The 24910-nt window shown below is 40.2% G+C and overlaps 2 protein-coding genes across 7 annotated transcripts in view; one reads left to right on the forward strand and one right to left on the reverse strand.

The window, feature by feature from the left end:
* Positions 1–21239, forward strand: part of LOC103512570 (alkylglycerol monooxygenase-like) — a 49767-nt gene extending 28528 nt beyond the window's left edge. Inside the window, exons 5-19 of the mRNA XM_026826001.1 lie at positions 1516–1678; positions 2375–2560; positions 2736–2887; positions 4294–4486; positions 4683–4794; positions 7197–7389; positions 9531–9540; positions 9810–9919; positions 10185–10274; positions 11304–11417; positions 12341–12426; positions 19824–19991; positions 20690–20706; positions 20747–20880; positions 20921–21239. Of these exons, the coding sequence (XP_026681802.1) occupies positions 1516–1678; positions 2375–2560; positions 2736–2887; positions 4294–4486; positions 4683–4794; positions 7197–7389; positions 9531–9540; positions 9810–9919; positions 10185–10274; positions 11304–11417; positions 12341–12426; positions 19824–19991; positions 20690–20693 (1581 nt within the window). The 3' untranslated portion in view covers positions 20694–20706; positions 20747–20880; positions 20921–21239. The remainder of the gene's footprint in view (positions 1–1515; positions 1679–2374; positions 2561–2735; positions 2888–4293; positions 4487–4682; positions 4795–7196; positions 7390–9530; positions 9541–9809; positions 9920–10184; positions 10275–11303; positions 11418–12340; positions 12427–19823; positions 19992–20689; positions 20707–20746; positions 20881–20920) is intronic.
* Positions 16439–24910, reverse strand: part of LOC103512567 (guanine deaminase-like) — a 15073-nt gene continuing 6601 nt past the window's right edge. Inside the window, exons 4-8 of one of the 6 annotated variants that reach the window (XR_003392422.1) lie at positions 24225–24536; positions 23431–23537; positions 23023–23246; positions 22791–22903; positions 16439–16606 (exon numbers count right to left, since the gene is read on the reverse strand). Coding sequence is in view for 2 of the 6 variants with exons in the window: in XM_026826006.1 (XP_026681807.1) it covers positions 22396–22433; positions 23105–23246; positions 23431–23537; positions 24225–24536 (599 nt within the window). In the remaining 4 variants the exon portion in view is untranslated. Of the gene's footprint in view, positions 16607–21797; positions 22100–22303; positions 22904–23022; positions 23247–23430; positions 23538–24224; positions 24537–24910 lie in introns of those variants that run through there. The other 5 variants (XR_003392421.1, XR_003392420.1, XM_026826006.1 and 2 more) reach the window with 5 other exon arrangements.

A 24910-nucleotide genomic window follows, 5' to 3' on the forward strand; every position in this document is an offset into this window, starting at 1 on the left:
CAGTCTGTCTTCTATGGCTGGAGCTCCTTTGTAAGTTCAATACTTATTATAGGCACTTACTTACCTACCTAGAATAGGAGTTAGCCTGTCTCTGTCTGTCCCCATAGAAGGACTTATCCAAACCTGGTCGACCTATATATCAAATTAAAGGTATTTTTACCAGGAACACGAAAATGGTGGTGCAAATTTTGTCCAGAAAACCATAAAGAAAAAAAAAAAAAAAAAAAACTGGTTTTGGGGGGATTTTTTTCACATTTTCTCACACAAATGAGCTCCGATCTCGAAATTTGTCGCGACGACCTATGAACTCAAAGCGAGAAAGTTTTAGATAACACTTCAGTCGATCATTTAAAACCGGTTTTAGCGTCATCTATGTTAAGCTACGCCGAGCAAGGCCAAAAAATGGATGGGTGACTTACCTATAAATCAAAGCAGAAAGTTTTAGATAACACTTTCAGTCGATCATTTAACGACCGTTTTTAGCGTACCTATGTTAAGCTAACGCGCGAGCGGAAGGCCAATAAATGGATGGGGTGCGACTTGAAAACGAATATAATCGGGAATAAAAGGGGAGAACGGGCTCTAGTTCTTGCGACCTATTTTAAACCTTTTCTTTGTGGTATTTTTATCTTAATTCATGGATCCATTAATTGCGAAAAATCCCGCAAATCCAGCAGCTAAAAACTGCGGGATTGCGGGATTGGAAAAAGGTGCAGGATCCCGCGGGATTGCGGGATCCCGCATTGCAACCCCTAGCACTTACCTACCTAGAATAAGAGCTACCCTGTTTATCGTGATCGAACAGGACTGAAAAGTCCTATAAACTCCTCAGGCCCTTTTTTCCTTCAGACATGGAGAGAACTAGATAGGTGGCTAGTTGATGTTTCCAAGGGTGTTAAGAGAGGTTGTTTCCAGCCGACCACGGCATCGGAAATTACGTACCTACCCCAAAAAATACAAAGTAAAAAATAGCACATTGCATAGTTCAAGTAGTTTTAAGGCGTTCATAAAAATTGTTTATTGGAATATTTGGAATGTAAATGAAGGATTAATCAGCCCTATCTAGGGTGATTGCTTTGGGGCCTTTGGGCTGCCTTTTGGTTTTGGCTACAAAAAATTTACGAGCGGATGCCCTTCGCATTCAACCTTTGCTTTTTCTTTAGCAAAGGGAAATTTCAGGCCGGTAGTCCCCCAGGTACACCCCTGAGTTTTAACTTTACCTATGTCCCCCCCTGCAGGTATTCTATCTCCCCATGGCGCTGTTTATCCCACCCACCCAGTATATGATACATCAGTATTTCAGCTACCTGTATCAGATTGGAATGTAAATGAAGGATTAATCAGCCCTGTCTAGGGTGATTGCTTTGGGCTGCCTTTTGGTTTTGGCTACAAAAATTTTACGAGCGGATGCCCTTCGCACTCAACCTTTGCTTTTTCTTTAGCAAAGGGAAATTTCAGGCCGGTAGTCCCCCCGGTAGATCCCTGAGTTTTAACTTTACCTATGTTCCCCCGCAGGTATTCTATCTCCCCATGGCGCTGTTCATCCCACCCACCCAGTATATGATACATCAGTATTTCAGCTACCTGTATCAGTTTTGGATCCACACTGAAACCATCGATAATCTGGGTCCTCTGGAGTGGATTTTCAACACACCGAAACACCACAGGTTCCATCATGGTAAGCAAGAAAAGTGAGAAGTTCTTATTTGTTTTGTTTTTGTTTTTTGTTTTTTTTTTTTGTTTTGTTTTGTTTTTTTTTTTTTTTTTTTTTTTTTTTTTTTTTTTTTTTTTTTTTTTTTTTTTTTTTTTTTTTTTTTTTTTTAAGCGACTGTCTACACACCCCAAAAATAGTTTCCTTTTTAAGAAGCACTTCTTCGAGGAGATGTAAGCCCTCCCCAAATTGGGCAGGTTTACCCTAATGCTGAGTGAAAATTCCACAAAAGATGCGATTTCACCATCAATGAATTCATGGAAGATGGAGTAAACTGTAACTGCTATGGTCTTATCGTCCTTGAATCGAAGAGGGGAGGACAGGATAGGAGAAAGCCAGCCGTTCCGAGAACGAACCTTGCCTGCTGAGGAATAAGTTCGCCCTGGTCTTTAATGGAACTCGCAGTTACAGTTCCCTCTATCAAACCTCTCTCACTGTCTGTCTATCTGCCTCTCTCTCTCTCTCTCTCTCTCTCTCTCTCTCAACGAACCTTGTCTGCTGAGGAATAAGTTCGCCCTGGTCATTAATGGGACTCGCGGTTACAGTTCCCTCTCTCAAAGCTCTCTCACTGTCTGCCTGTCTCTCTCTCTCTCTCTCAAAAAGTACACCAAAAATGAAAATAAAATTGATTTTAAGTTGGTTTTGTGTCTCAATGTATTTCAGGCAGTAATCTATCGTGTTTGGATAAGAACTACGGTGGAGTCCTCATTATTTGGGACCGACTGTTTGGTACATTCGCCGAAAGTAAGCCGAATCTGGAGATCATCTACGGTTTGGTGTACAACATGCCCTCATTCAATCCAGTATTCCTACAGGTGAGTAAGTACTTACCAAAAAAAAAAAAAAATCGCCTTAGATCCCATCCAAGGAGCACCCTAGCTAGCTGGCAGTTTGCCAAAGGGTTGTCTCTGCTTTTAAAGAATAAGCTTTTCAGGATGAGTCAAAATGTGGTCAAAAAAGTACACCAAAAATGAAAATAAAATTGATTTTAAGTTGGTTTTGTGTCTCACTCAATGTATTTCAGGCAGTAATCTATCGTGTTTGGATAAGAACTACGGTGGAGTCCTCATTATTTGGGATAGACTGTTTGGTACATTCGCTGAAAGTAAGCCGAATCTGGAGATCATCTACGGTTTGGTGTACAACATGCCCTCTTTCAATCCAGTATTCCTACAGGTGAGTAAGTACTTACCAAATAGAATTGCCTTAGATCCCATCCAAGGAGCACCCTATCTAGCTGGCAGTTGCCAAAGGGTTGTCTCTGCTTTTAAAGAATACGCTTTTCAGGATGAGTCCAAATGTGGTCAAATTTTCGTCAACTCTTGGCAGGGCCGTGTTTAACGTCCTCAGGCTTGCTTTTGTCCCTAAATGTTGTAGTATAGAAAAAAATATTTGGCATTCTAGGGCCCCCCTCTCGCTGAAATTCCGTATGCGGGCCTGACTGTGGGAATCGAATCCGGACCTACGAGTAGGTATGTGGATAATTATCATTTTTTTATTATTATTATTACCTATAATCACCAAGTTTTTATTGAAGTTCGTACGTATTACGTAATTCGTATAAGAATATCATATTACTCAGGTATAAGGTACCTACTCCAAAAACAAGTTTATTGACTGTCATAATTTATAATTATTATTGCTTGATCGTTGTTGTTATTATACCTACTGAACATACCTACATGTAGACTACCCACTATGAAGGACATTTATTTTCCTATTTCCATTAACTTTCTTTAAGTGGATGCCAACACAGACGATCAATTTTCCATCTAAAATTCACCTAATAATTCACCAATGGAAATATTATCTTTGTCTACAAATTTCTAATAGCTAGTAGGTCTTCAGTCAACTCAGTGAGCGTTTAAAACAGTCATTAGTGAGAAATTGCGAGATAAATTAAGGGAGAGGTGTCAAATTTTGTACGTTAATCAAATTAATTATGAGAGAAATGTGTAGTTTGTGATAGTTCATGTAACGTTGTAACAACGTGTGTGACATCACAGCGAATAAGAAATGACATTTTTTTAAACAAAAGTTCAAATAAGTACATAAAATACTTGGAATTTGTTAGCATTTCTTCATTTATTTTATTCCATTCACCTACAGGTATGGGTCCTATTATTTATGTACCTATGGGTATCTCTGTTCTCCTTAATGCTTCCGTAAGATACCCAACCTTTACCCAATTAAATTCATATAGCTACCTATACCTAATTTAAATCGGGATGTCACAAACATTGTAAGTAAACAAATTAAACATTTTCATTCTGTAAACAAAAACAACATGTTTATCAAGTACTTCGCGTAAACAAATAACGTCAACCGCAAGTTTTGCAATTAAGCCTAGTTGGCTTGAAGAATCGCCCTTCTGTCTTGTAAGCGCTAGGTCGAGGGTTCGATTCCCGCCCGGGTCGTATTTTATCCCTTCTCCTATCATGCGCTTCCTTGCTGATAACAACCAGTCCGTGACAATACCGCGGATTAGTCGTCCGCTGCAGCCTCGTCAGGATAATGACTATGCCGCGACGCGTAGCGGTAGAACTCGCCGTCCATCCCGACGACCACAGGGCGTTCCGCAGATGGTAATGAAAGTCGTCGACGGTGTCGCCGTCGTTACAGAACGTGTAGTATTGGACGACTATGGAGGTGAACTCGGACAGGTACTTGAACAGACGGGGAGGGGAGAGGTGACGGGGGTTGGTGAGCAGTTGGTGAAAGCAGAGGGAGAACGTGATGAGGTTCATGAGCACGATGGACGGTGCCAAGATGTCGGTCAGTTTTACGATCTGGAAAGTTAGAGAAAGCGCTAGGCCAGCCACTCACTATCAGGTCCGCCTGTCAGGTCTATCTGATACCTGATAGTGAGTGGCTGGCTTACACGGATAGAGTTTCGGTCAGTTTTACCTTCTGCAACAGTAAAGAGTCTGCAATGACCGAATAGACCCTGGGATCTCCAACCTATGCCCAGACTGCAGGAGTGCGGCACAGGATGTACCACATCTGTTCAACTGCTCGGCACACCCCACACCATTATGGACTAACCCCGTGGCAGCAGCTACCTTCCTGGACCTGGAAGATGAGTGACTGAACGTTGTCAATGACGTTAACCGAGGGGGTTTAGGGTGTTTGTGAACGAACCCACGAGGTGCGTTTTGGAAAACAGAAAATCTAGGACGATCTGAAAACGATAAAATGGAAATTAATCCTGTCCGGCTTCTACCAGAGTTTACAAACCTGCTCTTGAAAGTCCAAAAGTTTCTGATGAAACCTGACGATTTTGGAAATTAATCCTGTCCGGCTTCTACCAGAGTTTACAAACCTGCTCTTGAAAGTCCAAAAGTTTCTGATGAAACCTGACGATCTGTCGGAAGTATTGTCGCTCATACTCCGTCTGTTTCTTCCTGTAAACTTGCGACCATCCGCGCCGCGTTAACCGCATACGCTCCATTGCGTACAAAACTATGACGTAGTCGTTCTTCTCGAAGTTGGAGTAGAAGATTCGATTCCCGTCCGAATCGTAGTGAGGTGTCCCAAGTAGCTGGATGTGCTTGCACAGGATACGTTGCTGGCCTTGGCTGTAGATGACAAGGGTAGGAATGACCATGATGGCAATCACGGAGGTGAGGTAGGCGATGAAACCGCAGTAGAGCTGTTCGAATGAGGGGATTGGGTTAGAAATAACTTCTGCCCAAAGTTGATACGTACAAAATGGATGGCTTCTTTCCTTTTGGAGGTACAATATGTAATATGCCCGAAAATTTCGGTTACTGACGTGTGTCGCGGAAAGAAAGCCTAACCGAGTGACTGGGTGTTGGCACTCTCATATTGAAGATTGAACTCTATATCAGGAAGCTCGAGCTCTTCCTATTTTACAAGGAAGTTCATGGCAACGAACAGAACAACGTGGCTATTACGACAAGGCGAAGCCTTTAGAATGAGAGGTGCCCCTACAGTCGCAAAAGACTCCTGCTGGGATAAGACTGAAAAGTCCCTTTATCCCCGCAGTCTAACCTAGGTCTCATATATTTTGACATAGTACAGAGGCTTCAGTACAATAAAAGTTGCGGTTCATCGGCAATGTCATTGGAAAGTGGCCTTCTGGAAATAAAACCAAATTTGTTCCGAAAGAAAGGAGATCAAGGTATTTTATCGAAGATATCGCCGTCAGCGCGAACGCATAGGTAACGTGACCGCTTATCCTGATGTGACTGGTTGAGTCCCTGAGTTGTGATTAGCTTTGTGTCTCGGTGGCGTAGTGGTCAAGACACTCACCTGGTAGACAGAAGGGCGTGGGTTTGATCCCAACCGAGGCATAGAATTTTATACTAATTTACTAGAGTAGTTCACCACATAATAATGCAGCTTTAAGGGTTAGGTGGTAGAGAACGCCTCCGGCGTTAACCTCGCCTAGTGGTTAACTTTCACTCAAGAAAACAAAACCAAATTTGTTCCAAAAGAAAGGAGACCAAGGTATTTTATCGAAGATATCGCCGTCAGCGCGAACGAATTGTTGTTAAAGCCCTTTAGAGCGGGCTTTACCACATCAGAACTGAGATAAATCTAGGATTGAGCTATACTTAATACCCAGTTCAATCACAACTCAGAACCCTTCCGCTGCACTACCGTACTTCATAAGGACTTCGGGAAGTTAGGGAGCCAGTGAAAATTTCAAGGTAACGTGACCGCTTATCCTGATGTGACTGGTTGAGTCCCTGAGTTGTGATTACCTTTGTATCTCGGTAGCGTAGTGGTCAAGACACTCACCTGGTAGACAGAAGGGCGTGGGTTTGATCCCAGCCGAGGCATAGAATTTTATACTAATTTACTAGAGTATTTCACCACATAATAATGCAGCTTTAAGGGTTAGGTGGTAGAGAACGCCTCCGGCGTTAACCTCGCCTAGTGGTTAACTTCCACTCAAGGATTGTCTGAAGAGCGCCATGGCTTGCTGCAGTGTGACGATGAAGCGACCCTCAGGAGTGACGTGCAGGCGACTGGGGTCCTGGCGACGCTCATTACCTGCAAGATGATAAGTATCTCATAGGTCCAAGACTCGGTCTCGTCTACGCCAGGTATCCAAATATCAAACACCAGTCTCCTCTCAGGACGTGCCGTCTGATACAGACGTCTTCTCATGGCCAACTACAACTAGATATACTTAGTTTGAATTTGAATCGGGCTTTAGTCATAGGATAGAGATGCCCCTACAGACGCAAAAGACTTACCCATATCCGACCATTTTTAAAATGATTTGCAACTAACTATCGGACTGCGCCAGTCTGTCTTCTATGGCTGGAGCTCCTTTGTAAGTTCAATACTTATTATAGGCACTTACTTACCTACCTAGAATAGGAGTTAGCCTGTCTCTGTCTGTCCCCATAGAAGGACTTATCCAAACCTGGTCGACCTATATATCAAATTTTCATTACCTGCAAGATGATAAGTATCTCATAGGTCCAAGACTCCGTCTCGTCTACGCCAGGTATCCAAATATCAAACACCAGTCTCCTCTCAGGACGTGCCGTCTGATACAGACGTCTTCTCATGGCCAACTCTGCCTCATCCAGTGGTGCCCAAAGTTCCAACAAAAAGCCCACGAAGACACAGCCCACCAGAACGCCAAACATGCAGAATTTGAGCTGGACCTTCCTGCGAGTTTGAAGGAGAATGTGAGGGTAGGCTGGACTGAAGGAGTCCTCCGTGAACTTCAGGATTTTGTTAAATTCATCCATCTTCATCCTGGAACATGGAGTAGAATAGAATAGAATCCTGCTGGGATAAGACTGAAAAGTCCCTTTATCCCCGCAGTCTAACCAAGGTCTCATATATTTTGACATAGTACAGAGGCTTCAGTACAATAAAAGTTGCGGTTCATCGGCAATGTCATTGGAAAGTGGCCTTCTGTATAGGTCTCATATATTTTGACATAGTACAGAGGCTTCAGTACCTGGGTCTCATATATTTTGACATAATACAGAGGCTTCAGTACAATAAGAGTTGCGGTTCATCGGCAATGTCATTGGAAAGGAAAGTGGCCTTCTGTGGCAATGTCATTGGAAACTGGCCTTCTGAGAGAAAAACTAGGGTGCTGGAACCTTAACCGAGTGACTGGGTGTTGGCACTCTCATATTGAACTCTATATCAGGAAGCTCGAGCTCTTCGTCTTCCTATTTACAAGTAAGTTCATGGCAACGAACAGAACAACGTGGCTATTACGACAAGGCGAAGCCTTTAGAATGAGAGGTGCCCCTACAGTCGCAAAAGACTTACCTATATCCGACCATTTTTAAAATGATTTGCAACTAGATATAGTTTGAATTTGAATCGGGCTTTAGTCATAGGATAGACGGAAAGAAATTTCTTAGAAATAATGGAAACAAAACCAAATTTGTTGCGAAAGAAAGGAGACCAAGGTATTTTATCGAAGATATCGCCGTCAGCGCGAACGCATTGTTAAAGCCCTTTAGAGCGGGCTTTACCACATCAGAACTGAGATCAATCTAGGATTGAGCTATACTTAATACCCAGTTGAATCACAACTCAGAACCCTTCCGCTGCACTACCGTACTTCATAAGAACTTAGGGAAGTTAGGGAGCCAGTGCAAATTTCAAGGTAACGTAACCGCTTATCCTGATGTGACTGGTTGAGTCCCTGAGTTATGATTACCTTTGTGTCTCGGTGGCGTAGTGGTCAAGACACTCACCTGGTAAACAGAAGGGCGTGGGTTTGATCCCAGCCGAGGCATAGAATTTTATACTAATTCACTAGAGTATTTCATCACATAATAATGCAGCTTTAAGGGTTAGGTGGTAGAGAACGCCTCCGGCGTTAACCTCGCCTAGTGGTTAACTTCCACTCAAGAGTCTGTGATAGTTGTGTGTTAGCTCTAGCTAACACACAACGGGTTTAAGCTTTTAATACAAGGAAAAATTTCACCCAATTAAGGGGGAAAATGCTCAAAATGGTCGAAACAGTCGTTGACTTTATAAATAAGGCAGAAGTCTATAATTTTTGACAATTTTGTTTAAACGTAGGTAATGGAGCAGTTGCAATTGGGAAAATATTATTAATAAAAGGTCGATTTCTACGTAAAATGTTGTGAAAAATCCGAATCTGAGGTCAAAACTCCAAAAGAGTAACTTTAAAAGGTCGAAAACTCAATTTTTAATTGCTGTTCTAATGAAAAAGTTCACATAGTTGTGACGTCAGATTTCACGTCAAAATGCGCAGAAACGCTTGCGCACAAACAAACGAAGCGGGAGCCATGAATTCCTGCTCTATAAAGTAACTTTAAAAGGTCGAAAACTCAATTTTTAATTGCTGTTCTAATGAAAAAGTTCAAATAGTTGTGACGTCAGATTTCATGTCAAAATGCGCAGAAACGCTTGCGCACAAACAAACGAAGCGGGAGCCATGAATTATGACGTCATTACCTACTTACGGGAGACGTCAAACTTCACGAATTACCGGAATTTTATCGATTTATCTTGGTATCTCAGTCCAGTGTTATTCTTCCTATGTGTCGTCTGTCGAGAAAAACATCAGGACCAACCCAAGGTATTTCTGGAAATATGAAAGACCTGCTCTATGACTTTGAAACATCACCCAAGTAAGCGCAACTGATCTATTGCAAAATTCTCCGCCGAATGATCGGAACAGCTCGCTTTCTCCTATCCTGTCTTCCTTCTCTCTTCGCTTTCGGGACGATTCCTCTTCCCGAAAGCACATTACAGCTCCATCCGCCAAACTTATTTTTTTTTTCAAGTGAGCGTCAAAAATAGCTAAAGAATTTATCTGTCCTTTGTCTGTCCTCAGGTTCAAAAGCGTGAGAAGTATGATGTGAAGCTACCAATGAACCTTTATTAGTTCGACATTTTTTTTATTTTATATATATAACTATAACCAAGCAAGGTCTCCTACTGTAAATATGTACCTACAATAAATACGTAGGTACACCCTGAAACACTATTTCGTACTTCGAGCTCTTGCCTGAGCGGTGTTTCGAGCTCTCTTTACGTTCGCGCGCTCTGACGCTTGATGTGTTATTAGTATAAGTATAAACAGTGCTTTATTTTATTTATATTTTAACAGTAGGAATAATATTACAATATGTAGTGATATTTGCTATGCTATGCTATGTTATGTTCCTCGTACACTTCATCATTGTAGTCCTGGGATTTCAACAGCTAGTCCTCGTTCACATGGTAAGTCCTTTCAATATGGTCCTGGACTTTGGGTACCCTCGCCTCGGGCCCTAAATATGGCCCTGCCTGGCAGGGCCTTTTTTTCTACATGATTTCTACAGGTTTTTGGTTTAGTACCTAGTTCTTTTCCTAAGTATACCGCCGTACTGTAAACCTGACAGTCTAAAGCTAATAAATTAGGATTTCTACATAGTTTATACACATTTTTTGCTGATAATTATATCCACTTTCTATTTATTCATCTCTAATTCTGTATCATTTCCAGGAATTATCTCCGCTCAGTGTCATCATCTTCATCTCCTACATTCTATTCTCTCTCACATCCATCGGACTGGTTTTTGACAATAACAGGTTAGTAATACTAACTAACTATAAGTAACAAGCTGGGCCCGTCCCTCCGGGAATTTTTTAGCCCGTAGTTTATTCAATCGTGGTTAAAGAATACCTATGTACCTACCTAATTTGTTTAATATTCAGTTTATTATTATTCTTGATTTGGTTTTTTAATTTTACTTTCATGTAATGATTTAAAATCAAGACTAGAGCCCGTTCTCCCTTTATTCCCAACATAGTGTGCAAGTCACCCATCCATTTATTGGCCTTCCTCGGCGTAGCTTAACATAGGTAACGCTAAAACCGGTCTTAAAGATCGACTGAAGTGTTATCTAATTCTCGCTTTGAGTTATAGGTCGTCGCGACAAATTTCGAGATCAGATCTCATTTGTGTGAGAAAATGTGAAAAAAAATCCCCCAAAAACCAGTTTTTTTGGTTTTTTGGCTTTATGGTTTTCTGGAAAAAGTTTATTAAGCTCACAAGCCTCGAGGGCCGCGGAGCCGCAAAAAGTTAACCACCTTGAACGTCAGACGGACGAGATCAATAAACGCTTCCTTGAGTTTGTGATAGTTGTGTGTTTGCTTAAACCTTAAACACAACGGGTTTAAGCTTTTAATACAAGGAAAAATTTCACCCAATTAAGGGGGAAAATGCTCAAAATGTTCGAAACGATCGTTGACTTTATAAATAAGGCAGAAGTCTATAATTTTTGACAATTTTGTTTAATCGTAGGTAATTGCAAAATTCTTCGCCGAATGGTGGGTAAAACCCGTCACGGCTAATTTTGCATTTAAGGCAGGGTAGCGCGTCTGCCTTGTAAGCACTAGGTCGCAGGTTCGATTCCCGCCCGAGGCGGATTTTATCCTAAATTAACAGATGATTTTTGTTCTCGGAACAGCTCGCTTTCTCCTATCCTGTCTTCCTTCTCTCTTCGCTTTCAGGACGATTCCTCTTCCCGAAAGTACAGTACAGCTCCCTCCGCCAAACTTTTTTTTTTAAGTGAGCGTCAAAAATAGCTAAAGAATTTATCTGTCCTTTGTCTGTCCTCAGGTTCAAAAGCGTGAGAAGTATGATGTGAAGCTACCCCTCTGGTTGAATATCTATCTCCTCGTACACTTCATCATTGTAGTCCTGGGATTTCAACAGCTAGTCCTTGTTCACATGGTAAGTCCTTTCAATATGGTCCTGGACTATGGGTACCCTCGCCTCGGCCCCTAAATATGGCCCTTCCTAGCAGGGCCTTTTTTCTACATGATTTCTACAGGTTTTTGGTTTAGTACCTAGTTCTTTTCCTAAGTACCGCCGTACTGTAAACGTGACAGTCTAAAGCTAATAAATTGGGATTTCTACATAGTTTTTACACATTTGCTGATAATTATATCCACTTCCTATTTATTCATCTCTTTTTTTTTTTTTTTTAAGAGGTTTGACAGAGGGAACTGTAACTGCTGTGGTCATATCGTCCCGAAATCGAAGAGAGAAGAAAGACAGGATAGGAAAAAGCCAGCCGTTCCGAGAACGAACATTATCCCATCAGGATAAAATTCAGACCGTGGATGGACTCACAAACTGAGGTCTGACAGACCGTGGATGGACTCACAAACTGAGGTCTGACAGACCGTGGATGGACTCACAACCCGAGGTCTGTCAGACCGTGTGAGCGTGACTTACCAATGTTTACGTTCTTATCCAACAGTCTCATTGTGTCACACACTCCACTCTGCAGGAAACAATTGGAACTGGGACAATGTATAATGGACGCTCCATGCTTTCTGATCACGTCTAATTCCTCATCATCTAGGTGAATTCCATGTGCCAGGAGCGTCTGTCAATAGAATAGAATAGAATGGATTTTTTTCTCAAGAGGTTTGATAGATTACATTACTTTCCTTCCTATAGGATAGGGAAAGTAAAAACTGCTCACTGCTCAGTTGTTGGTTGAAAAAATAAATAAATAAATAAATAAAATCTAACCAGGCCAGGATTCGAACCCAGCTCCTCCAGGTCCAAAAACAACATTCCTCACCTTGTTCGTGAGAAGTCCGGCGCGTTCGTATATCTCATCTCTAATTCTGTATCATTTCCAGGAATTATCTCCGCTCAGTGTCATCATCTTCATCTCCTACATTCTATTCTCTCTCACATCCATCGGACTGGTTTTTGACAATAACAGGTTAGTATCTAATACTAACTAACTATAGGATAGGATAAGTAAAAACGAATAGGATAAAATAGAAAAGGATATAAACTGTTTATGCGCCAGAATTACTTACTTTACCAACTACGGTTATGCTGTTTTATTCGGCCTCTTGAAAGCAAACGGAAACCTTTTATTATTAGTAATAATAAAGGAAGGACGGACTAAAAACGAATAGGATAAAATAGATAAGGATATAAACTGTTTATGCGCCAGAATTACTTACTTTACCAACTACGGTTATGCTGTTTTATTCGGCCTCTTGAAAGCAAACGGAAAGATCTGTCTTTTAGTCGAACTTTGAGGCCAAGTGGTTGGGCGCACTGACTCTCAACCCGGAGGTGCTGGGTTCCAATCCCGGCTGGGGCGGAAATACCTTAATACGTAAAGGCCGGGAGGCGCTTCAAACTCTTGACGTTCGCGCGCCTCGGATAGGATAAGTAAAAACGAATAGGATAAAATATATAAGGATATAAACTGTTTATGCGCCAGAATTACCTACTTTACCAACTACGGTTATGATGTTTTATTCGGCCTCTTGAAAGCAAACGGAAAGATCTGTCTTTTAGTCGAACTTTGAGGCCAAATGGTTGGGCGCACTCACTCTCAACCCGGAAGTGCTGGGTTCCAATCCCGGCTGGGGCGGAAATACCTTAATACGTAAAGGCCGGGAGGCGCTTCAAACTCTTGACGTTCGCGCGCCTCCCGGCACGCTTGGTGACAGAATCTGCCTTGAAGTAATGGCGCGGAGCGGCGTTTTTTGTTGGTGATTCTTTTATTAAATACTTGATATAGACTGGGGTTATGTTTCCGATTAGGATGGGGAACTCCAAAGACTGAACGTCTATAAGGTGCACCCAAAGAAACCGAAAACCTATATCAACAGGTGTCCGACTGGCTCGTAGGGAGGTAGGTTCGTAGAAGACGCAGAATAATGCAGAATATTGTAGAGGGTTCGGTAGAGCAGAGTGTGGTAAATAATCTCGGGGAAGAAAAGGAAAATGATAAAGGCTTTGATTCTTGTTTCAACAATAAACAAATGCAATAATAACAATTTATTGAACGTAATTAAACAATTAAAAGACAAATAACAAAATAGGTAAGAGACAATAATATACGACTGAATATTAAGACGAAGGCAAGGGGCCTTTGGACTTTGAGCAATTGTGAATAGGAAACGAATGGCAATGTGAATAACGAAGGCTTTGATTCTTGTTTCAACAATAAACAAATGCAATAATCACAATTTATTGAACGTAATTAAACAATTAAAAGACAAATAACAAAGTATGTAAGAGACAATAATATACGACTGAATATTAAGACGAAGGCAAGGGGCCTTTGGACTTTTGAGCAATTGGGAATAAGAAACGAATGGCAATGTGAATAACGAAGGCAGGGGGCCTTTTTAGTTTGAATAGTAACAAATTGGAATGAGTAATATACTAAGATCTCTATTGAGCGTAATTAAACAATTAAAAGACAAATAACAAAATAGGTAAGAGACAGTAATATACGACTGAATATTAAGACGAAGGCAAGGGGCCTTTGGACTTTGAACAATTGTGAATAGGAAACGAATGGCAATGTGAATAACGAAGGCCGGGGGCCTTTTTAGTTTGAATAGTAACAAATTGGAATGAGTAATATACTAAGATCTCTTAACGAGTTAATTATGAATAATTAAGTTAATGAACCAATGAGATTGTAAGATTCCGTTTTGGACGGCCACAAAGCGGAATCTCATTGGTTCAGCCTTGTTGACTGTGAACAAGAGTCATATAATAAAATACGGCTCCACTTATCACTTTTGAACGGAAATCGGAAATGTAAACAATCCAAAAAGTGGAGAGGAGAGGACTGAGGAGAGAGGAAAAAAGTTTTGAACTTTCAAATTATAATTTGGAATATTTGGATTTTTTACAAAAGTTTGAGCTCACAAGTTCTCAGTAATCACAGTGTTACAACCAAGTTTTCCACCTTACATTCCATTTTACAGTTTTTTCTTCCATGTATTACTCTACATAGGCCATAAATTTGGTCCAGTGTACATTTTAGTACAAAATTATGGTAAGTCAACTTTGGAAGCTAATTTGACTACTATTATGTAACTTGAGAGAAAGATCTAGGATATTTGCCAGTAAATTACCTACTCTTGTCATTAGCTATTTGTTGGTGGCAAGTTTTTGCCCATACGAGTTGGAGGTTGTTATACGATTACCGAGCTACTGATAAGGATCGTACAAGTTGTTGTTTCCTTTTTTTTAATCAACTTCCTGAGTTAGTTTTTGTACACATCTACTTTTAGATGTGAAATCAGAGAGAATGTACTTTTAATGATTTCATGGTAAGTCAACTTTGGAAGCTAATTTGACTACTATTATGTAACTTGAGAGAAAGATCTAGGATATTTGCCAGTAAATTACCTACTCTTGTCATTAGCTATTTGTTGGTGGCAAGTTTTTGTCCATACGAGTTGGAGGTCCTTATACAATTACCGAGCTACTGATAAGGATCGTACAAGTTGTTGTTTCTTTTTTTTTTAATCAACTTCCTGAGTTAGTTTTTGTACACATCTACTTTTAGATGTGAAATCAGAGAGAATGTACTTTTAATGATTTCATGCCGGTCTGTCTACTTATCTTTAGTCTGTAGTTGTTTTTGTGTAATTTTATATTCTTAAAAAAACTGCAAAGTCGTTGAAGCATTAATTAAGGTAGGTACCTAATTGAAAGTAAGTAAGTCTGTCTACTTATCTTTAGTCTGAAGTTGTTTTTGTGTAATTTTATATTCTTAAAAAAACTGCAAAGTCGTTGAAGCATTAATTAAGGTAGGTACCTAATTGAAAGTAAGTACCTTGTTAGATTAGCTTTTTACATTGTTTTGTTCAACTTAAGATCTCTGTATTGTTTGTTTGGATCAAATCAGCCTAGTTAGCATGGGGGGTAGGATATTTTCCTCAAAAAGGCCTAGGTTGTGGGTTCAATTCCCACCTAGGGTGGATTTTTTATCCTAAATGCATAAGGTTTGTTCTCTGGACAGCTGGCTTTCTCCTATCTAGTCTAAAACTTGGACTTATATGATTTGAATCAGCCTAGTTAGCATGGACGGTAGGATATTTTCCTCAAAAGGCTTAGGTTGTGGGTTCAATTCCCACCTAAGGTGGATTTTTTATCCTAAATGCATAAGGTTTGTTCTCTGGACAGCTGGCTTTCTCCTATCTAGTCTAAAACTTGGACTTATATGATTCCCCATCCATATACCAACCATGCACAATGTTGCTTAACCTGGTGCATTCAGTGTATCTACTAGAGGTAATTATGCAGAAGTTACGTCCATGGAAAAGAAAAGCTCCTTTTTGTATTTAACTTAACCCTATAATAACACTGATCACTGCTCTAATTGTGAAAACTCCTTCTATTGCTTAACCTGGTGCATTCAGTTTATCTACTAGAGGTAATTATGCAGAAGTCACGTCCATGGAAAAGAAAAGCTCCTTTTTGTATTTAACTTAACCCTATAATAACACTGATCACTGCTCTAATTGTGAAAACTCCTTCTTGCGTTTAACCTAACCCTATAATAACACTGGTCACTGCTTGTTTGTGCCAGTTAGCAATATTCCACGGACGTGAATTCTGCACAAGTACCATTATTTTTTTTTTGCTGCATACCTACCTAACTACGTAATTACTACGTAGTCTATTTAGTGACTAATATTAACAGTGCTTATTCATGGCTACTGTTAACTGTACAGATAAGATAAAAAAAGTCCCTTTACTCCAGCAGTAGGCTACTACTATTATTGTGGTAAAATTATTAAATTCATTACCTAAGTACCTACTTATGTTAAGGCCAGATAGGGTGTTTGTGAACGAACCCACGAGGTGCGTTTTGGAAAACAGAAAATCTAGGACGATCTGAAAACGATAAAATGGAAATTAATGGTAGAAGTCTAGAGGAGAATTAAACCCCTGTCCTACCTCGCCGGGTCTGTGTCATAGTATGCCCATTCGGTAGTATGTCGGTCTTATCCCGGATCAGCTTCCCGTCTACATAAACCCGCTAAACATTCCTGTCATCCCCAGTGAAGAAGAATTTGAGGAACTTTTCCTGTAATGTCAGCTCCTGGTAGAAGTCTAAAGGAGAATTAAACCTATATTCCTGTCATCACCAGTGAAGAAGAATTTGAGGAACTTTTCCTGTAATGTCAACTCCTGGTAGAAGTCTAGAGGAGAATCGGGAACGTCCATATTGATAACTAGGGCGTCGAAACGTTTACCACACGCGAAGTTACCCGTGGGATAAGAGGTCGGAGAAGAATCCTGATCCGCTGCTACTGTTACTGCTATTAGAACGGTTGCGACTTGCGAACTCTTGCGGCTTGCGATACATCGAAATATTTTTGTGATCTTTTAAGAATAACTTTGCATTTGGTAAAATTTATTAGTTACGTTTTTAAAATGATTTGCAACTAGATATAGTTTGAATTTGAATCGGGCTTTAGTTATAGGATAGAGATGCCCCTACAGACGCAAAAGACTTACCTATATCCGACCATGATTAGAAAGATTGCATCCAAGACCACATCCTCCAGGAGCCGTTGCAAGAATTCCGGCCAGTAATGTACCGCGCGCAACACGGTGTTCAGAAAGTGAGTAACCACTATATATCCGACCATTTTTAAAAATGATTTGCAACTAGATATACATAGTTTGAATTTGAATCGGGCTTTAGTCATAGGATAGAGATGCCCCTACAGTCGTAAAAGACTTACCTATATCCGACCATGATTAGAAAGATTGCATCTAAGACCACATCCTCCAGGAGCCGTTGCAGGAATTCCGGCCAGTAATGTACCGCGCGCAACACGGTGTTCAGAAAGTGAGTAACCACTAGGCCCGCGCACAGGGAGGCCTGGAACCACATGTACACCCTGTGAAGTCCGGAGCGCCAATCGGGCTTCGGGTTTTGTAGGGGAAAGACGCCGAGGTACTGGAATATCGTGTAGAGGAAACGCGCCGACGTGGGACTCCGCTCCATTTGACGACCACAACCACAACCGCACAACTGCTACATTCTGACGGTTGCGAACATTCCTGAGTTGCTGAACCTACCCGTGGGATAAGAGGTCGGAGAAGAATCCTGATCTGCTGCTACTGTTACTGCTATTAGAACGGTTGCGACCTGCGAACTCTTGCGGCTTGCGATACATCGAAATATTTTTGTGATCTTTTAAGAATAACTTTGCATTTGGTAAAATTTATTAGTTACGTTACCCGTGGGATAAGAGGTCGGAGAAGAATCCTGATCCGCTGCTAGTACTGCTATTAGAACGGTTGCGACTTGCGAACTCTTGCGGCTTGCGATACATCCAAATATTTTTGTGATCTTTTAAGAATAACTTTGCATTTGGTAAAATTTATTAGTTACGTGCATCTGTCGAGAAAAAAGGATAAACAAATATTTTCAAGTCTTATCCACTAACACCTAGAAAGACAGAAACTAATTTGCGTTCATATTTCAGGTGATTTCAGGCCAACCTAAATAATCATTTCGTTTTGTGTTGTGTTTGTCATTTTCACTTCACGTTTCGTTTTGTCATCCCATTATAATTTACACAGACGATATCTAATTAGCTAGGGGTAGACTACCCACTATGAAGGACATTTATTTTCCTATTTCCATTAACTTTCTTTAAGTGGATGCCAACAGAGACGATCAATTTTCCATCTAAAATTCACCTAATAATAAAATTCACCCTTGGAAATATTATCTTTGTCTACAAATTTCTAATAGCTAGTAGGTCTTCAGTCAGCTCAGTGAGCGTTTAAAACAGCCATTAGTGGGAAATTGCGAGATAAATTAAGGGAGAGGTGTCAAATTTTGTACGTTAATCAAATTAATTATGAGAGAAATGTGTAGTTTAGTTTGTGAAGGTGATTTCAGCCCAACCAAAATAATTATTTCGTTTTGTGTTGTGTTTGTCATTTTCACTTAGCGTTTCGTTTTGTCATCCCATTATAATTTACACAGACGATATCTAATTAGCTAGGGGTAGACTACCCACTATGAAGGACATTTATTTTCCTATTTCCATTAACTTTAAGTGGATGCCAGCAGAGACGATCAATTTTCCATCTAAAATTCACCTCATAATTCACCCTTGGAAATATTATCTTTGTCTACAAATTTCTAATAGCTATTAGGTCTTCAGTCAACTCAGTGAGCGTTTAAAACAGCCATTAGTGGGGAAATTGCGAGATAAATTAAGGGAGAGGTGTCAAATTTTATACGTTAATCAAATTAATTATGAGAGAAATGTGTAGTTTAGTTTGTGATAGTTGTGTGTTAGCTCTAGCTAACACACAACGGGTTTAAGCTTTTAATACAAGGAAAAAAATCATCCAATTAAGGGGGAAAATGCTCAAAATGGTCGTTGACTTTATAAATGAGGCAGAAGTCTATAAGTTTTGACAATTTTGTTTAAACGTAGGTAATTGCAAAATTCTTCGCCGAATGGTGGGTAAAACCCGTCACGGCTAATTTTGCATTTAAGGCAGGGTAGCGCGTCTGCCTTGTAAGCACTAGGTCGCAGGTTCAATTCCCGCCCGGGGCGGATTTTATCCTAAATTAACAGGTGATGTTTGTTCTCGGAACAGCTCGCTTTCTCCTATCCTGTCTTCCTTCTCTCTTCGCTTTCGGGACGATTCCTCTTCCCGAAAGTACAGTACAGCTCCCTCCGCCAAACTTTTTTTTTAGCTAAAGAATTTATCTAGCTAAAGAATTTATCTGTTTATCTAGCTAAAAAATAGCTAAAGAATTTATCTGTCCTTTGTCTGTCCTCAGGTTCAAAAGCGTGAGAAGTATGATGTGAAGCTACCTCTCTGGTTGAATGTCTATCTGCTTGTACACTTCATCATTGTAGTCCTGGGATTTCAACAGCTAGTCCTTGTTCACATGGTAATAATAATAATAATAATAGTGCTTATTTATACTGCTCGCATAGGACTGAAAAGTCCCTTTACTCCAGCAGTAGGCTACTACTAAGGATAAACAAATATTTTCAAGTCTTATCCACTAACACCTAGAAAGACAGAAACTAATTTTCGTTCATATTTCAGGTGATTTCCCGGGAGGCGCTTCAAACTCTTGACGTTCGCGCGCCTCCCGGCACGCTTGGCGACAGAATCTGTCTTGAAGTAATGGCGCGGAGCGGCGTTTTTTGTGGGTGATTCTTTTATTAAATACTTACGAACAGGTTTCCTTTTCTTTTCCTTTTTTTCTCTTACTTTCTATGTAAAACAATTTTTCAAGTAGGCACTTCTAATCTTTGGTATTTATATCTACGTTTACTTTGTTTTACATTCCAGATATTCCTGTGTCATCGAATCCATCCGGTGTCTAATGTTCCTCCTCTACGTAGAACAATATGAAATCCAATATCTTCACACTTTTATCATTTTCTACATGGCCTCCTTCTTATTCTGGTTTATTTACTGTCTTCGTATACTCAATGTACAAATCAAATCCAAAGTCACGTCGGTGATTCTTTTATTAAATACTAACAAACAGGTTTCCTTTTCTTTTCCTTTTTTTTTCTCTTACTTTCTAAGTAAAACTATTTTTCAAGTAGGCACTTCTAATCTTTGGTATTTATATCTACGTTTACTTTGTTTTACATTCCAGATATTCCTGCGTGATCGAATCCATCCGGTGTCTAATGTTCCTCCTCTACGTAGAACAATATGAAATCCAATATCTTCACACCTTTATCATTTTCTACATGGCCTCCTTCTTATTCTGGTTTATTTACTGTCTTCGTATACTCAATGTACAAATCAAATCCAAAGTCACGTGATTATGTTCGCGGATTTCGCGATTATGTTCGCGGATTTCGCGATTTTGTTCGCGGATTTGGCGATTATGTTCGCGATTTCTCGATTATGTTCGCGGATTTCGCGATTATGTTCGCGGATTTCGCGATTTTGTTCGCGGATTTGGCGATTATGTTCGCGGATTTCTCGATTATGTTCGCGGATTTCGCGATTATGTTCGCGGATTTCGCGATTTTGTTCGCGGATTTGGCGATTATGTTCGCGCGTGATTTTGTTCGCGGATTTCGCGATTATGTTCGCGGATTTCGTGATTATGTTCGCGGATTTGGCGATTGTCATTAGAACATGACCTGAATCACGTGGTAATCATCAAGGTCATATAACATTGCAGTCAAGGTCATGTAACATGACAGTCAAGGTCGTTATGACATGACAGTCAAGGTCATCATGTGACCAAGGTCGTTAGAACGTGACCTCAAGGTCAATATAACATGACAGTCAAAGTCATAAGAACATGACCTCAAGCTCATCACGTGGTAGTCATCAAGGTCATATAACATTGCAGTCAAGGTCATGTAACATGACAGTCAAGGTCGTTATGACATGACAGTCAAGGTCATCATGTGACTAAGGTCGTTAGAACGTGACCTCAAGGTCAATATAACATGACAGTCAAAAGAATCAAGGTCATATAACATTGCAGTCAAGGTCATGTAACATGACAGTCAAGGTCGTTATGACATGACAGTCAAGGTCATCATGTGACAGTCATGGTCATATAACATAACAGTCAAGGTCATTACGTAACACTCAAAGTCATACCTATAACATAACAGCGAGATCGCAAAAATGTCAAACGAAGGTCAAATAACATGACAATAAAATTACTTAACAATATGTATTGTAAATTTTTATTTTTTACGTTTTAAGTATTATTTTTGTATAGTGCTCAGTTTTATTACTACTTAGTTTTTTATGTAGTTCAATAAGTATATACCTACCTACCTAGGTTATAAAAAAACTAGGTACCTTGTACCTACGTGATATCCATATAACATAACCTTAAGGTCATCATGTAAAAGTCAAGGTCATATAACATAACAGTCAAGGTCATTACGTAATACTCAAAGTCATACCTATAACATAACAGCGAGATCGCAAAAATGTCAAACGAAGGTCAAATAACATGACAGTAAAATTACTTAACAATATGTATTGTAAATATTTATTTTTTACGTTTTAAGTATTATTTTTGTATAGTGCTCAGTTTTATTACCTACTACTTAGTTTTTTATGTAGTTCAATAAGTATATACCTACCTACCTAGGTTATAAAAAAACTAGGTACCTTGTACCTACGTGATATTAAAAAGGTACCTATCGCGGTTTGTGCCCAGTTGGGATCCCTGATTTCGACGAAAATTTTTTTAATAGTTTTTAGATTTTTGTTATTAAGTTGTTTATATTCTTCAGTTATTTTGTGTCAAAGCACCAATATAATAATTATATGTAATAGTTTTTAGATTTTTGTTATTAAGTTGTTTATATTCTTCAGTTATTTTGTGTCAAAGCACCAATATAATAATTATATGGGTGTATTATTTGTTCTTAAATTATTTATTAAATAAACCCTAAATGAATATATGTAATGGTGTTTCTAACTCTCCTTCTAGATAATTCTTACATCACATTTACATTACAGATTAGTCAGTTGAATTGAACCAAATGCATTCCTAGGTACATATACGTACAAAGTAAAATACAACTGATTATTTATTTAGAGAAAGCAAAATCAAATCATGCATTATTTATTTGAGGTAAAGCAGACAGTCTCTTATCTTAAATTATTTATTAAATAAACCCTAAATGAATATATTTATGTAATAATGGTGTTTCTAACTCTCCTTCTAGATAGATTCTTACATCACATTTACATTACAGATTAGCAGTCAGTTGAATTGAAACAAATGCATTCCTAGGTACATTACATATACCTACAAAGTAAAATACAACTGATTATTTATTTAGAGAAAGCAAAATCAAATCATGCATTATTTATTTGAGGTAAAGCAGACAGTCTCTTCACAACTTTTGTAGATATCACAGCATTACAAGTGCCTCCCTTTAACAGTCACCCCTGTCCTACCTCGCTGGGTCTGTGTCATAGCATACCAATTCGGTAGTATGTCGGTCTTATCCCGTATCAGCTTCCCGTCTACATAAACCCGCTGAACATTCCTGTCATCCCCAGTGAAGAAGAATTTGAGGAACTTTTCCTGTAATGTCAGCTCCTGGTAGAAGTCTAAAGGAGAATTAAACCCCTGTCCTACCTCGCCGGGTCTGTGTCATAGTATGCCCATTCGGTAGTATGTCGGTCTTATCCCGTATCAGCTTCCCGTCTACATAAACCCGCTCTATATTTCTGTCATCCCCAGTGAAGAAGAATTTGAGGAACTTTTCCTGTAATGTCAGCTCCTGGTAGAAGTCTAAAAAAGAATTAAACCCCTGTCCTACCTCGCCGGGTCTGTGTCATAGTATGCCCATTCGGTAGTATGTCGGTCTTATACCGGATCAGCTTCCCGTCTACATAAACCCGCTGAATATTCCTGTCATCCCCAGTGAAGAAGAATTTGAGGAACTTTTCCTGTACATAGTATGCCCATTCGGTAGTGTGTCGGTCTTATCCCGTATCAGCTTCCCGTCTACATAAACCCGCTCTATATTCCTGTCGTCACCAGTGAAGAAGAATTTGAGGAACTTTTCCTGTAAAGTCAACTCCTGGTAGAAGTCTAGAGGAGAATTAAACCCCTGTCCTACCTCGCCGGGTCTGTGTCATAGTATGCCCATTCGGTAGTGTGTCGGTCTTATCCCGTATCAGCTTCCCGTCTACATAAACCCGCTGAATATTCCTGTCATCCCCAGTGAAGAAGAATTTGAGGAACTTTTCCTGTAATGTCAACTCCGGGTAGAAGTCTGAAAAAGAATTAAACCCCTGTCCTACCTCGCCGGGTCTGTGTCATAGTATGCCCATTCGGTAGTATGTCGGTCTTATCCCGGATCAGCTTCCCGTCTACATAAACCCGCTGAATATTCCTGTCATCCCCAGTGAAGAAGAATTTGAGGAACTTTTCCTGCAGTGTCAACTCCTGGTAGAAGTCTAGAGGAGAATCGGGAACGTCCATATTGATAACTAGGGCGTCGAAACGTTTACCACACGCGAAGTTACCGATGTGGCCGTCTAGGTTGAGAGCTGAAAAAGGGGATTTCAAGATGAGTAGGTATAGGTATTTTGTATTTTGGGCAATAGTCAATTCACAACTATAACAACGGGGATTTATCGTCACGAAAGCGCAGAGAGAAGGAAGGCAGGATAGGACAAAGTCAGTCGATCCGAGAACCAACCTTATTTGTTTGGAATAAAGTTCACCCCTGGAATTAGCTTGCAGGGTAGCGAATAGTCAATTCACAACTATAACAACGGGGATTTATCGTCACGAAAGCGCAGAGAGAAGGAAGGCAGGCTAGGACAAAGTCAGTCGATCCGAGAACCAACCTTATTTGTTTGGAATAAAGTTCACCCCTGGAATTAGCTTGGAGGGTAGCGCGTTTGTCTTGTAAGCGACAGATCGCGGGTTCGTTCGCGGAACGGCTGGTTTTTTTTCTATCCTGTCTTCCTTCTCTCTTAGCTTTCGGAACGATAAGACTTTCGCTGTTATACAGTTCCCTCTGACGAAATCCTGTATCAAACTGATTTTTTTTTGCCATTTGCAAGCAAATTACGTGCGAATTTACCGATATGTGCTTCAACTCACCTTTCGCTCCGCCCATTGTCGCCAAATCAGTTCCCTCTGACGAAATCCTGTATCGAACTGATTTTTTTTTTTTGCCATTTGCAAGCAAATTACGTGCGAATTTACCGATATGTGCTTCAACTCACCTTTCGCTCCGCCCATTGTCGCCAAATAAAAGGCTCGTTCAAAGTTGAGAGGTTTGGCGCTTTTGGAGGGACTGTCCAAAGTGGAGTTCGGGAGCGGGCCTTTAGAGTGCGGCCCAGAGGAGTGATTAGAGTGCTGGCTAGAGGAATGATTAGAGTGCTGGCTGGAGGACTGATTAGAGTACGGGCCAGAGGAGTTCTTAGAGAGGCCAAAGTCTCGTCTACAGTTGGTCAGAACGGAGGACACATCGACAGAACGTCGCATGATTTCTAGGATAGACGGGGAGTAACCTGCCCCCATATCTGTGCCGAGACCTGACGAGAAAAAGGGAAAAGAATAGATTAAATGGACTCCGTATATGGTTGGTCCGTTTTTCGTTGTCTGACTCTGAATTTTCAGTATAGTCTGAATAATTCATCTCTGATAAATAATAATCTAAGTATACTCGTCTCTTATTCCTACTGACGATAGGCTAGTGTGTTGGGATGATATCTACGTACCTCTGTTGGTCTTCGTAGGTAACCTGGTGAAGCTAGTTTGGTATGCTAATGTTCTTATAAATTATTCTAGTACCCCTTTTGTATCCGCTTGTACCTCGGTCGTCAAGAAGACAAGTTTCAACCAATACCACTGTTGACCGCTTTTGGAACCGCCCGTAAAAAAAAAAAAAAGGAAAATAGTGTCTCGC

Source organism: Diaphorina citri, unplaced genomic scaffold, assembly GCF_000475195.1.
Source record: "Diaphorina citri unplaced genomic scaffold, Diaci psyllid genome assembly version 1.1 scaffold853, whole genome shotgun sequence".
Lineage (NCBI taxonomy): Eukaryota > Metazoa > Arthropoda > Insecta > Hemiptera > Psyllidae > Diaphorina > Diaphorina citri.